The 13,731-nt window shown below is 36.6% G+C and overlaps 1 protein-coding gene across 1 annotated transcript; it reads left to right on the forward strand.

Annotated features, from left to right (window-relative positions):
• The first annotated feature begins 4,353 nt into the window (after positions 1-4,353).
• On the forward strand, positions 4,354-12,906 carry LOC147860640 (casein kinase 1-like protein 12). Its single transcript, XM_087324915.1, has 14 exons — positions 4,354-4,732; positions 4,966-5,006; positions 6,531-6,600; positions 6,774-6,922; positions 8,674-8,769; positions 8,891-8,961; positions 9,902-9,963; positions 10,057-10,120; positions 10,198-10,282; positions 10,366-10,492; positions 10,579-10,676; positions 10,776-10,863; positions 11,171-11,313; positions 11,726-12,906. Exons 1-14 carry the CDS (start codon positions 4,657-4,659, stop codon positions 12,128-12,130), a joined length of 1,575 nt encoding a protein of 524 aa, XP_087181041.1. The 5' UTR covers positions 4,354-4,656; the 3' UTR covers positions 12,131-12,906.
• The last annotated feature ends 825 nt before the right edge of the window (positions 12,907-13,731 follow it).

Here is a 13,731-nt window from a genome sequence, read left to right on the forward strand (position 1 = left end):
CTCCTACACCATAATCTCTCTCCCTCTCTCAACATGCATTCAACTTCCTTTTAGTGTAACCTCTTCCTTGCTCCCTTTTACAAAGGTTCAAGGCAATCCATTTTACATAAGAAGAACAAGAAAGAGTCCATTGAATCTATACAACATGATCAACACCATGCCCGATTGGTTCTTGGTGGTTGTAGTATTCAACTCTCATATTTTGAAAATAAAGGGTTTACAAAGTTATTATTGTTGAAAACCAAGAGACATATTTTCCTTAAGTTGGTCCTTCCAAGGTTTTGGACACCATGGATCTCTTCCTATCGTTATCAATGGGTTGGTTATGATAACATTATGACATTTTGAGTTGTCTATGGAGAAGTGTTTTGTGTAGGTGCAGAAAACCTTTTTTACATATTTTTTTGTTCAAATCACACGCCAATCTCCCATGGACATTAAACGAATTTTATCTATCTATGCCTTTGCCACAATGTCGGCGCAACTATATGACCTTGTAAGATTGTCTTTCACATTTACAATAACCTTTGCGAAAGTATTAAAGGTTTCTTGAGAATCTCGGTGTACCTATGCGATTGTGAGTAGACATTTTTGTTCATCGTCTTTATTCAAGTAGTTATTTTGGAATACTTACCATCAAATCCATGTTAGTGATGCCATTTACTTTACTCAACCACTTGGACAATATTTTCTATGATTTTCAAACTACATAACCTTCACTAGACAACTTTTAGAATTTATCTAGTTGCCATTTTGTACATAAAACATTATTTTGTGGGTTTTCACCTCTACTTGGATCTCCACTATATGTTTGGGGCACTTCGAAAATTTTGTATGTTATTCTTTAGACAATATTCAAAGTAATTCAACATGCATACAAATGATCATTCTAGAATTAATGTTTCAATGAGTAATCTAGTTAGCCTCGTCATTCAATGTTTCAAGGAAATAATTCATATATTATAACATACCTTTGTGTGTTATTGCCTCAAATGTGTCATTGCCTTTAGACATTGAGAATCAATCACGTTTTAGTGCAAAGACATTTACAAACATTATGCACTTGAACACCACTGAATCACATTTGATCTTGAATGCATGTTGAAGCCCACCCCATGATGACGACAAGGATGGGATTACCAACACTATGGATCATGGTGCCATCAATTTAAAATAGTAAGTACTCTAATAATAGCATGAGTACTTAAATTAGCCATGGTTTTGTTGACGTAAATGAGAGGAGCGATTTTGAGTTCTTAGCAAACTCCTTAAGTTTGCTAACATGACCATCAAAGAAGCCAAAAGTAGTCATAACTTTATTGTATACATCATGCTAAAAATGTCTCATAAACTTGGAATCAAGATCTACATTGATATTATATTGCACCAAATATTACCCAAAACAATATTGACAACCTTCAACAATAATTATTGTTTTTGTATGAATACATATTTTTACACACAATGTGAATTTTATATCCATGTACAATATCCATCATTTACCGAATGTGATATTAATGACGTAACTAACAGAATTATGGAAAAACTATTATGAATGAGCAATACTGACAACAAGAGTTTGTATTCAAGCATGAAACATGCATCATTCTCATATGATTGGGCTTATCACAATAGGACCAAGCCATAAGTTTAAAACTACGGCAATATAATTTATTGCAATGCTATAACGAAACTAAAATCGACAATAACATGGCACATGCATGAAATATGGAATGAATGCCCCAAAATGCTATGATAGGAATACGATGCACATGGTCCCTCGACAATAAAAGCTTGAAATATCAAGACATAAGTTGACCACCTCCGTAGGAAGATGGCGAATACCCCACAGGGCCACATGTAACATAAACAATCCATTTTCTAGGCTATTATTCCACATGGACGATACTGATATCCAAGTTTGAGTGAATATGATCTCGAAAGGTGTTGACTCTTTCCACACCTTTGCAACCCTAGTGAAAACGAGGATACCTTACCTTACATGAATATAAGGATACTAAAATCAAATTGTTAATAAGAACAACTTAATCTCCCAAAAATGAGATATACTCAACCAACATTAACAATTTATATGTGATTGCCATAGGTTGCATGGGTTGACAAATTGTCCTAGGCAAAGAAGGGCAAAAAGTATAGAGAATGATCATGAAACCCATGGTACCATATCATCGAGTGCATCTAGCAACAATAATATGCAATACTAATTTATCACCTTCCATCATATGGTATATTTAATATGTTATTCAAATACAAGTGTTACCTGAAAAGGTTTGGGTAGAGGTCCTAGATGCATATGGAATGTTCGGAAGTTTACAAAAAGCTTTGTGGTGCTCACAAACTCTTAAGATAAAAATCTTGAACACACAATTGAATGATCAAGCATGCTTCTTGTGTGCACACCTTATATGAAACAAATTCAAACATGTGAGCACATTTTTTATGGTGTCCATGCATATTCAACACATCGCTACACAAATTCATTCCATAATCGGTTGGATAAGCAATCCACGCATGTATGTCTTCAACAATTAAGTGTAGCGAATCATGCAAAACAACCCTGACATGAACGTGGAATTCTTGTCTTCATTTGTTGAGTGTTCAAAAATACTTTTGTGAATCTCACATAAGTTCATACTTGGGGTCTTTTTAAAATTATGCACTATGAGCTAAATCACAACGTGAAAGGAACACGTTAAAGACATGCTTATGGGTTCACATAAGTATTGTCTTCTATCCAAGCAAGTGGTATTCATATGGAGTATACTTAGAAACAATCTTACACCTATTATGGCCTTGCTCACTCACCAAAGCATTTATAACAAGCACAAGTGCAACACGTTTGACCGTTTTGATGGATTCCACACGTTTCTACGAATGGACAAGATTCTAGGCACTTTGGATATGTAGATTGCTTGAAGTTGTAAGGCCATTGGTCAAAACAAACTACAAGAAGTTAGCTTCTTTGAGTAATCACTTCGACAATCTTTTTCCGATTGTTTGTAACGTAGGGGCATCCCACTTCTAGCCTACATTCTTTACTATTGAGAACTTCTAAGCACTTTAGTGTCTACCCGACACTTCATAACTCTCTATAATTTCGTGGGTTTGAACTTTGGACCTCATGTCGAGGCTTCCCATTAGAAATATATGTATCTCTAAGAGAAGGAATACAAAGCATTACTTCCATACATCAAATAAAACTCGTAATGTAAACTTTAGCAACTCAAGATCGTGCATACTAAAGCATTTGCTCCCAGAAATGGAATCGCTTAATCGAAATTGACATTCATTTGACGCATTTTGGAGGAGGAGCAAGACGGGCATGCCATTGCCATTCAGAATGTAGTACCGGGCATGAAAGAATAGAATGTGCGTGGGAAGTTTCAAGAGTCCTCATGGCCACAAGCAGAGTGTTTTTGTGTGAACGAATAGAACCTGCAAAGGAAGTTTCAAGAATCCTCCTGGGCACAGGCAGAGTGTTTGTGTGTGAACGAATAGAACTCGCATAGGAAGTTTCAAGAATCCTCCTGGGCACAGGCAGAGTGTTTGTGTGTGAAAACGCCCACTGCAGCAAGAGGAACAGGTCGAGCAACAACCGAAGCAAGGAAGCAAGCGAAGGAACGAGACGGGGCGCGGGTTGTGAGGGGCCCTTTCGGGGTACTTGGTGTGAACGTGGCCCGGGGGCGGTGATCCTGGACATATGGTGTGAACGGGCGCCGGATGCCGACCAGGTGGTGAGAACATATGGGCCGGCCATTTATCGCCGTAATGCTGGCCGTTGCGGTGCGAAGAGCGCACACAGGCGGGCGGGCGGACAAAGAAGGAATGAGAGAAGGAGGGAGGGAGGGTGTGGACATGCAATGAATGAAGGAGAAGAAGGAGAAGAAGAAGAAGAAGAAGAAGAAGAAGAAGAAGGAAGCTTGACCTGGAGACGGTGACGGAGGGGGGTACTTGACGGCAGGATGACGGAGAGCGCCGTCAAGTCAAGCCGTGCGTGTGTGGGTGAGTGAGGGAAGTGGCTTTTCTGAGTTCTGTGCGCGTGTGTATCTTCATCTTCATCTTCATCTCCATCTCCATCTCCTTCTTCTTCTCCTTCTGTGTTCTTCTCTGAAAATTCAAAGAAAGAAAGAGACATATCTTAAGAGAGAAGGTCTCTCTCCCCCTCTCTCCCCTCCTCCTTTCGTAATGGTTTCTTCTTCTTCTGGTTCGCTTTAGACCCCCCCCCCCCTCCCCCTCAATTTTTTTTTCTTTCTTTTGGGTCCATCAGATCTCTACCCCTAATGGAGCTTTCTCTCGATTCTTTCTCCTCCGACTAGGGTATCTGTTTTCCTCCCTCCCTCTCTCTCTCTCCCCCCCCTTTTTAGGGTTTCTGGTATTGCCATAAGACTTTCTCTCCCTCTAGGGTTTCTGATCTGATCTGTGTCTTTTTAGGGTTTCCGATCTCAGCCTTAAGCTCCCGATTAGGGTTTCCATTCACTGCATATATATATATATATCCCCGCTTCTTATTTTGTCTGGTCTTTTGTACAGCTCTTATATACACGGTTTTTGGGGAAGTTCCATTTTGCTTGGAAGCCTTATTCTTTGCTCTTTTCTTCTTCTTCTCTCGTTTCCTGTTTCTTTTACTTCTTCTTCATGGAGCCTCGCGTCGGAAACAAGTACAGAATTGGTCGCAAAATAGGAAGTGGATCCTTTGGAGAGATCTTCATGGGTAAGTAGAATTTACCTTGTTTTATATAGATATCGATTTATATTAGGTGTTCTCTTTTTGTACAGAAAATGTTGAGAAGGCCTAAATACCTTTTAGTACAAGTATTCCTGTGTAATCCTTTTTTCCCTGGAATTGAAGATATGGAAGATATGTGTTCCTATTTTTTTCAATTTGCTTATTAATGGATTTTATCTATGCTTTGTAAAATTTCTGTCCTTTTTTGATTGTTGTAGGAACAAACACTCAATCAAATGAAGATGTTGCCATCAAGCTGGTAAGCTTCCATATCCGTTTAACTCTTTTGTTTCGATTTTGCATTTCCCTAAGAATAGGTGTAGGTTCTGTTCTTATATTTTGATTGCAGATCTTTGTGCACATGCACGCCCACACACATAGACTGATCTCCTCTTAAGAATGCATTGTTTAGTTGTTACTATGAGGATCCCTATGTATATACTATATAGGATAGGTTAGATTTTACTGTGGTTTGTATTTTAGTTCTGCAATTCAGACCTTTGATATATATAGTAGCATAGATATAGTACTTGGAGAATGCAACTGTACGGTTTTAGCTATGCAACAATGTGGCCTTGGGGAATGGAATTCTTTGCCTATAAGGCTCTTTGTGAATGCAGTTGCTCGGTTTTAACTATGAAGATGAGGTCTTTGGAGAACATGAATTATTTTGTTTTAGCTTTAGGTTTCACGAGTCACATCCTTGCATAGTACACTTATACATAGCAGCAGGGATATTAGGTCATCTGGAAACATGGTGAAACTAGTGTTGACTGTACAGTGAAAGGTCAAGGTTTCATAAATATCAACAACATTGCATAAGTTTGATATGGACGATTACTCATATATACTTGATAGGATTTCATATATACATGAGTGAAAATTGCATTTATGAAGAGATTCCAACAACCGAAAGTTTGGGTACAGTTTGAATCAGTGAATGGGTGAAACAAACACAAGAGACCAAATTGAAATTTGTTTATCAGTCTTCAATTTATAGAAAGATATTCCACATTCATGAAATTCGGGGACTTTAGTGGACCTGTGTAGACTCTGAGAACTTGTTTACAAGTGATATTTAGTCACCACATCTTGAACTATGGACATGTACAATTGATTTTCTCAGCGATTAATAAGAGTGTGACTGGAGCATAGATTGGAAGTAAATCCATAATGAAAACTGGAAGGGGAATAGCAGCTGTTGATTTGTGTAATATATCCCCTGAGAGGACCATTTTATATAGCATCTTAACCATGCGCAGGACCTATTAGTGGATCACAATATGCGATGAATCTCACTTGATTTATATTCAAAACATTGGTTGTGACTGATATAATGGTTTTGCTAGCACATTCTGAAGAGCATAACAATATAGAATATGATATTAATTCTGGATTGTGACTGTTCGGGGTTTTCTAACTTTCTCATTGGCTGGCACAGGATATTGTCCAAAATCATAGAAATGTATATTATATTATGTATGCATAAACTAGCTTGTCTTGTTTATCGTGGTTATTTCATTTGTAAATATATACAATGCCATAGATTTGATCTTATTATCCAAAATTATATATAAATATACATAATAAATAAATAAATTTATCTATGTGCTAGTAAACATGCCTTATTTCTAATGTTAAGTAATATCATATATGTACATTTAAGTGATGGTATGTAATATATTATTTTCATGGTACTCATGTAATGGATTCTTATTTCACATGCATGTATGTTGATTTAATGCTAGCATTATGTTTTTTCATCATGAGCGTCTATTTGCAGGAGAGTGTCAAAAGCAGGCACCCTCAACTTTTATATGAGGCGAAGATTTACAGGATTCTTCAAGGAGGAAGTAAGAAATTTCCCATGAAATAGTTAAAGTTCTAGCATTTAAGCTAAGCAGGAATATTGAATGATAAAATAGCTGCCAGATTTTTAGTTGTTGCTGATGATTGGCAATGAAATGCTTGTATTGTTCTACATCTATACGCAGACTAATATCTTCATTGTGATGGCTAATTGCAGCTGGAGTTCCTAACATACGATGGTGTGGTGTTGAAGGAGACTACAATGTCCTTGTGCTAGATTTGCTTGGTCCAAGTCTTGAAGATTTGTTCAACTTTTGCAGTCGCAAATTCTCCCTAAAGACTGTATTGATGCTTGCAGATCAAATGGTATGAGTAGGTTTATTTGATGTTTACATTGTTTCACAAATCATAATCATAATAAAATAATTGTGGAAGATGAGTGAGATAATATATCTTCGAATCCATAAATGGTGACAATACCAGTTGTTTTTGTCCTAACCCTAGCCTATGCAATCATCATTTGGGAATATTTCACAAAAACATAGTTATTGGAGATTAGTGAGATAATATATCTTTCTATCCATGAATGGTGAAAATGTTGCCGTTTAGAGTCTAACACTATCCTTCACAACCACCATTTAGTGGTTATATGTAGCTTTTATGCCTGCCTTCCTCTTTGAAACTAAATGAATGTCCCTGCTAATGCTGGCAAAGTCACATTGAATTGCATGTTATGTCTTACTACCAAATCAGAAATCAGAAATTTGAGAGAAATAGAAGTTCAACTGATTATATATAATCAGTTTTCTAAGATGCTTCCCCCCTGGGATATTAAGGACATTTTGACTCTTTAGAGGGATCTGTGTTGGAAGGATTTTAATGCCATGGATGGTTGGATTGTGGCTCAATTATGGGTTTATATGAATCTCATAGAACTGATGTATTTGGAGAGTTGCATAGGATCCTATGAAATCAGCTCATTTTGAAAGCTTGCTAACCTTTATATTCACTACCAAATATTAAAGTAACAAATATTTCTGACAGTCTTGAACATGATAAAGCTCAGTGGAGTTGAATCATTATGTATAGAACAATGCCCATTACAGATTCGAGATACAATCATATTTTGAAATCACCATTAATGCTCATAAATTTGCATTCCAAATCCAGTAAATAGGAAGAGGGAGAATAATGCTAATTTAAACCGTTTTAGTTACAAAGCAAATAAAGATCATGATGTGCAAAATACCTCTCATGTGATGAGTGACACCATAAAGTAGATTGTGAGGATATTTTTAGCTTCTTGTTACATAATCCCCCTGTTTCAGGCTGATAGCATAATCTATGAAGGTGTCTTGAGATGCTGTGGATGTGTTTTTGCACAGTGGAAATTAATTTTCGATCTAAAATTTACTAGCACATGCTCATAATCAATAAAATAGCAAATGAAGTTAGAATTCCAGCCATCTAAGGACTTTATTTTTACTGGCATTTCTTTTGAGGGTGAGTTTTTATTACGTTTCTTCATTATGATGTAGCTTAACCATCACATGGATGTCACCAGTAGACTATACTTTTTTCCTTTTGGCATGCATGCCATTATAGTTGCCATTGTTCCCCATCTCAATTATCAATTGTACTCATCTCCTTTTTCTTTTCCAGCCTCCAAATTTCTTTCTAGTGATAGTTTTATGTTTTTCCTTTCGTTATTATTTTAAATTCTGGTTACTGGATGATTTTGCAAGTTGACGTCTTTTTGTATATGCATAAATCCTTGACCAAATCAAGTTTTCATCCAAGAAATAAGAATCTGTTGTACTTGATGGTCATATCCTTAATGTGTATGAAAACACAGAACTTAGTTCAATTATATGCTTTTCTCATTATGAATTTCCTATCCTCTTCCATGGTTTGCGTTTGTACATCGTCATTTTTGCTGAATCTGCCCATATATCACCCAGTTGTCTTATGCTTATGCACTTAAATGCGTATTATCTCTGCTAACAGAGATGATATTGATTTCTTGTCATCTGCCACTTATATCATCTATGCTAGCAGAGATGATATTGAGTTCTTGTCATCTGCCCCTTATAACCTACTTACTGCCTCTTGTACAGATTAATCGGGTGGAGTATGTACATTCAAAGAGTTTGTTACACCGAGATATCAAACCTGACAATTTTCTTATGGGTCTTGGAAGGCGAGCTAATCAGGTGCCCTTTAACTTTGACCAAATTTCAATGAAATTGGAAGGGTTCTATAGTACATTTTTACAAGATTTATTAGTTTCTTCTTTTTAAATCTTGCCTAGTCTAAGTTCATGTGGCATGACAGGTCTACATAATTGACTTTGGTCTAGCAAAGAAATATCGTGATCTCACCACACACCAGCACATAACTTACAGGTTCTACTTTGCACAAAGCTCATATCTCTTTATGGTTAAATTTGGGTAGTGCTGTCATATTTTCCATAAATGACGGTGGGAGGGCAATTGGTAATTATATGTAGCTTAAGCTTTTCATTCTGAACTATATACTGAATACTGAATGTAATATTGATTATTGATGTCTTTGCATGGTGCAAGTACCCTGCTAATGGCCATGAGAATCTTTAGTTCTTGAGTAATAGTATTATCTGTGCTTAATGAACAGTTTGGGTACTTGTTTGACTTAGTGATGGTTGTTGAACTACCCTGGCTCATATCTAGCTAGTTGTAATTACCTTGAAAATACTCTTTCTCATGTTTATATTATTATTATTTGTAAATGTATATTGCATTCGTACTTGGTTATTCCATTGTCTTTTGTTCTTCTTTCCGTCATTAGCAATGTTGTGTATCTTGACTTTTCCTTTTCCATAATACAGGAATATAGACTTTTTGTTGTGTGCTTCCATTTTGTTTTTACTTCCCTTATATAGCTTCTCTGTTCTCTTCTCCCATAGGGCACTAGTTCACATAATGTTAAGTTCTGATTTATGCATGTAGCTTTTTGGAACCAAATTTGTAGCTTGGCTAGTATTTGATTTCTTATACACTGTCTTCCCATCTTACTGTCGTTATAAGTAGGAATTATTTAGAATAGGAAATTCAATAAGTAGCTGTTTATGTGAATGCTATCCTGTAAGAAAATTTTCTGAATGCTGTTTTGTTTGCTTCTTGGTTTCGTCTTGTTTTCATGCTATGATAGAACTTGAAAATTTGGCATTTTTTAACGTCACAGAAATTCATGTATAAGGACATTGTCAACATAAGTTGGCAGTCAAGGATGCTTGAGAGTTTATACTTGATGATGTTTTTCTTTCTTTCCCTGACTTTTTTAAATTTTATCTTATGCCTGTCTCAGGGAAAATAAAAATCTGACAGGCACTGCCCGTTATGCGAGTATCAATACACATTTGGGGATTGGTAAGTTCGGAATTGTGTTTGTTTCTTCAATTTAAAAGGTCAGATGTAAACCTATTACTTAATTATTTGGTTGCCTTGTTAATCTTTTTGAAGAGCAAAGTCGAAGGGATGATCTTGAGTCATTGGGATATGTGTTGATGTATTTCTTGAGGGGAAGGTACATTTTATGGTCTGCTTACTTCCTCATTACAAATAGCTGGTCAATATGCTTACATTCAGTTTATGTTGTACCAGTTTGCCATGGCAAGGACTTAAAGCTGGCACGAAAAAGGTGAAGTATGAGAGGATTAGTGAAAAGAAGATGTCAACAACGATTGAGGTATATCTAATTTCCTGTTTCAAAAGTAATTTTCCTTGATCTCTAATCACTTTCTGGTTAAAAACATCCGTGTTCACATTCAGGCTCTATGCAAGTCCTATCCTTCAGAGTTTGCATCCTATTTCCATTATTGTCGGTCCTTACGATTTGTTGACAAACCAGACTATGCCTATCTGAAGAGAATATTTCGTGACCTCTTTATTAGAGAGGGTATGTAATATGTTACCGAGTAGTATTTTTTCTTCTTATGTATCTTTGACTATCACTTATAAAACTTAATATGGCTATGTTTCCAGGTTTTCAATTTGATTATGTTTTTGATTGGACTATATTGAAATATCAGCAAACTCAAATAGCTGGTGCTAGCAGTGGAGGCTCTAATTTTCGCCCAATTGTACCAGAACTTTCAACTCTTCAACAATCTTTTAAAAGCTTTTATTTTGCTCTTGCTGATCATCAAATAATGATCTTTTTTTCTGTTCAAATGTTGCAGGGAGGGCCATCTGGTGTCACACCTGGAGATGCATTAGCCAGCACCACAAGTGCATCAGGGGCAGCAGTTGCACCTGAGAATGCCCCAGGTAAGAAAAAGGACACCAATCACCATTTTTTTGTAGGAGGAATACACCAAAATATCCTAACCTGCTGGATAGTAACCAGAAGTACCCTTAAATTTTAAAAATTGATCAGAATACCACTTGGGTGTACAAATACTACTACTTCAAAGGGGTATTCTGGTGAGTTTTGGAACACCAGGTTTTTTTGGTAAATGTCCAAAAAGTTCTGGATATTTTTGTGTTTTATCCTTGTTGAAATTTGTTTTGTCATAAGCAGTCTGGTACTTTTGGATATCAAAATCAATTGAATGGTATTTTTGTGCAAACTAAGCTCAAGGTAGTAGGGACGCCAGAGAACCTCCATGGTTTAGACCTGATCGGAGAGCAGTACCAAACACAACTGTAGTGGGACCAACTGAGGGTTACAAGCAACGGAATTCAGATATGGAAGAACCAGGGATTTCGAAGGAACAAGTAAGTTGGAATGGGTTATGTATGAAACACTCTTTTTACCGATCAGTCGTTCTATTTATTCAATGGTAATGTGCTATTATACCTATCAATTTGCGTTGCTTGAATAGATTCTTAAAAACTTTCTTTTACCAATTGATGTGTTTTGCTTAATTTGCCTTCAAGTATTTACCAAACTACCTGCTTCCATTGATCAGTCCGTAACAATGTCTTTATCCATTATCTACATTCTTTGGTTGGTTTGGCGTTGAAAAATTCATTTCGTACCAATATGCTTAATTGATTAGTGATGTGCTTGCATTGCTATTACCTTTGGCTTTGCTTGATTAGGGTATCAATGTGCTTTTTGATTGCTTAAAATGTTAAAATGCTCTTTACCGATATCAGTGTGCTATGCATTGGTTTTGTTTTCTAGGTGGAGGAATCACGAGTGCGTCTGTCAAACTTTATCCGAGCAGGAAGCTCATCAAGGAAGGCGGTGATCCCAAGCAACAGCCAGCAACCAACTATCCCAAGCAACAGCCAGCAACCAACTACCGAATCCAATGACCCGTCACGATTCTTGACTAGAAAGTTCATCACTGAGGCCCTTCGCACACCTATTCCGGACCCTGTGGACCTATCTCGCTCCTCGGGAAGCAAGGGTATCTCCACTGCACCCCGTGCCTCTTCCTCGGCTCAACGAGGATCTATCATCACTCCTGATCAAAAAAGAGTTGTTTCTACAAGTAGGAACCCTCCTACTGCTACTACTAAGCAATACGAGACAGTTGTGAGAGGTATGGAATCTATCTCCTTTGACAAGGAGCCGAGGCAGTGAGATGAAAAGAAGAAGAAAGGTTTAGCTATATAGAAAAGCTCTTTGTCTTTTTTTCAAGTCTAGCTTTTTGCAGTACCTATATCCTCTGGTAGATATAAATACATATATCTGCTTTGTGCCGAGTCATCGTGAAGAAGCTGAATTCGCCTCGATGACTCCTGAAGAAAACCATACTGCAGCAACACTCCACTCTGCTTCTTCATTGTCTTTCGAAGGGAGGTTCTTTGTACATTTTCTTCTTTTTTTCAAAAAATGATGTTGATTTAATGGGATGAGTTTATTTAGGACTTGGAGTGGCTTGGTTTGCCACCTTATTTCACTTGGGTTTTTTATACAGCAATAAATTTGCTGTGTCTTCGAAGTAAAAAAAAACCAAATCAAATAGAAGCAAAAGCTTTAATCCTCTTTACCAATTTCCGTGCCATCTTGTCTAAAAGATGGGCATCTTCAGTTATATGTAGTGGTGGAAGGGGCCCCTCTCTTCTTTGTATTAAAGGGGGTTGGTTTGTGCGTGCCCTCAACACTTGTGATTGGTGGAGAAAACCGAACTAAGAACTATATTTTCTGCTTTGCTTATGGCAGTACAGATATATATATATTATATCTGATGGATATGGTGTATGAAAACCAAGTTTATTCTTTTGGAAGTTTTTATTTGCTTAAAAGTTTAGGGAAAAACAAGGATTCAAACTGGTGATGTCAATAGTGTTACTCAGAAGAATAAAATGTAGAGTATTAGTGTTAAATATATAAGAAGAATATATGCATATTACTGATGTGGACATTTTACATGAGATGGTTGAATATTATTGAACAATTGTGTTTCTTTGTCTTTCTTGCTTCATTTGGCTACTCTTGTAGAGTACCATATTCAGCAAGTCAGCAATCCTCTAGTTGCATATCGTAACATCTTAAATGTATTCCTGTGCATTAATGGAGGATCAGAGAGGATTCATGATGATTGATATTTCTTTGTTATTGATTGCTATTTACCAATGGATGCTCAATACAATAGCAGCTAAATGTGAGATTCTTAATAAATCCTAAGAAATTGGTCTCCTACTGATGGTATGACATAAATATCCTCTTGTATTGGTTTAACATTACAACATTATTTTCCCTTTAATTTGTCTGTCATGAGAGGCTTTATGACTTTTGATAATGCCCAGGTAGCACTACTAGGGGTTCCTTTGAAAGAATGGACACCCTCAGTTGAAATTCAGGATTTGAATTATTAAGTTGATCCTGATCACCTGGAGTCCAAGATTCTTGATCAGCCCTAAGAAATATTGCTGATTTGGAACCTATATTGGTAAGCATTGTATTATGATGTGTCCTTGTTTGAAATCCTTCTCTTGAAATTCTAAATGAGATGCTCTCTGCACTATGGTATAAACTTTATGCCAAATACTTGTTACAATAACAAAATTTGTGATCTCCTTCTCTTTCTAAATTCTTGATGAAATGTACCATTCATACTCTTTAGTCTCTAATGTTCTTCCTTCACTCTTTGATATTGTCTTCAGACACCTTACTTTTGAAATGTTGTAACTTGTAAAGCGCTCATTAATCTTTAAGGACATGCATTGATTGTTCAATTT

The sequence above is a fragment of the Azolla caroliniana genome, unplaced genomic scaffold (genome assembly GCF_043228905.1).
Source record: "Azolla caroliniana isolate FFs.n. ecotype wild unplaced genomic scaffold, voAzoCaro1.0.p SCAF_9, whole genome shotgun sequence".
Classification (NCBI taxonomy): Eukaryota; Viridiplantae; Streptophyta; class Polypodiopsida; order Salviniales; family Salviniaceae; genus Azolla; species Azolla caroliniana.

Excerpts from the sequence above, each read along its gene's own strand:
- LOC147860640 (XM_087324915.1), top strand. The coding sequence starts at position 4,657 with ATGGAGCCTCGCGTCGGAAACAAGTACAGAATTGGTCGCAAAATAGGA. Across the intron at positions 8,962-9,901 it reads CACCAGCACATAACTTACAG|GGAAAATAAAAATCTGACAG; the intron begins GTTCTACTTTGC and ends TGCCTGTCTCAG. Across the intron at positions 9,964-10,056 it reads CAATACACATTTGGGGATTG|AGCAAAGTCGAAGGGATGAT; the intron begins GTAAGTTCGGAA and ends ATCTTTTTGAAG.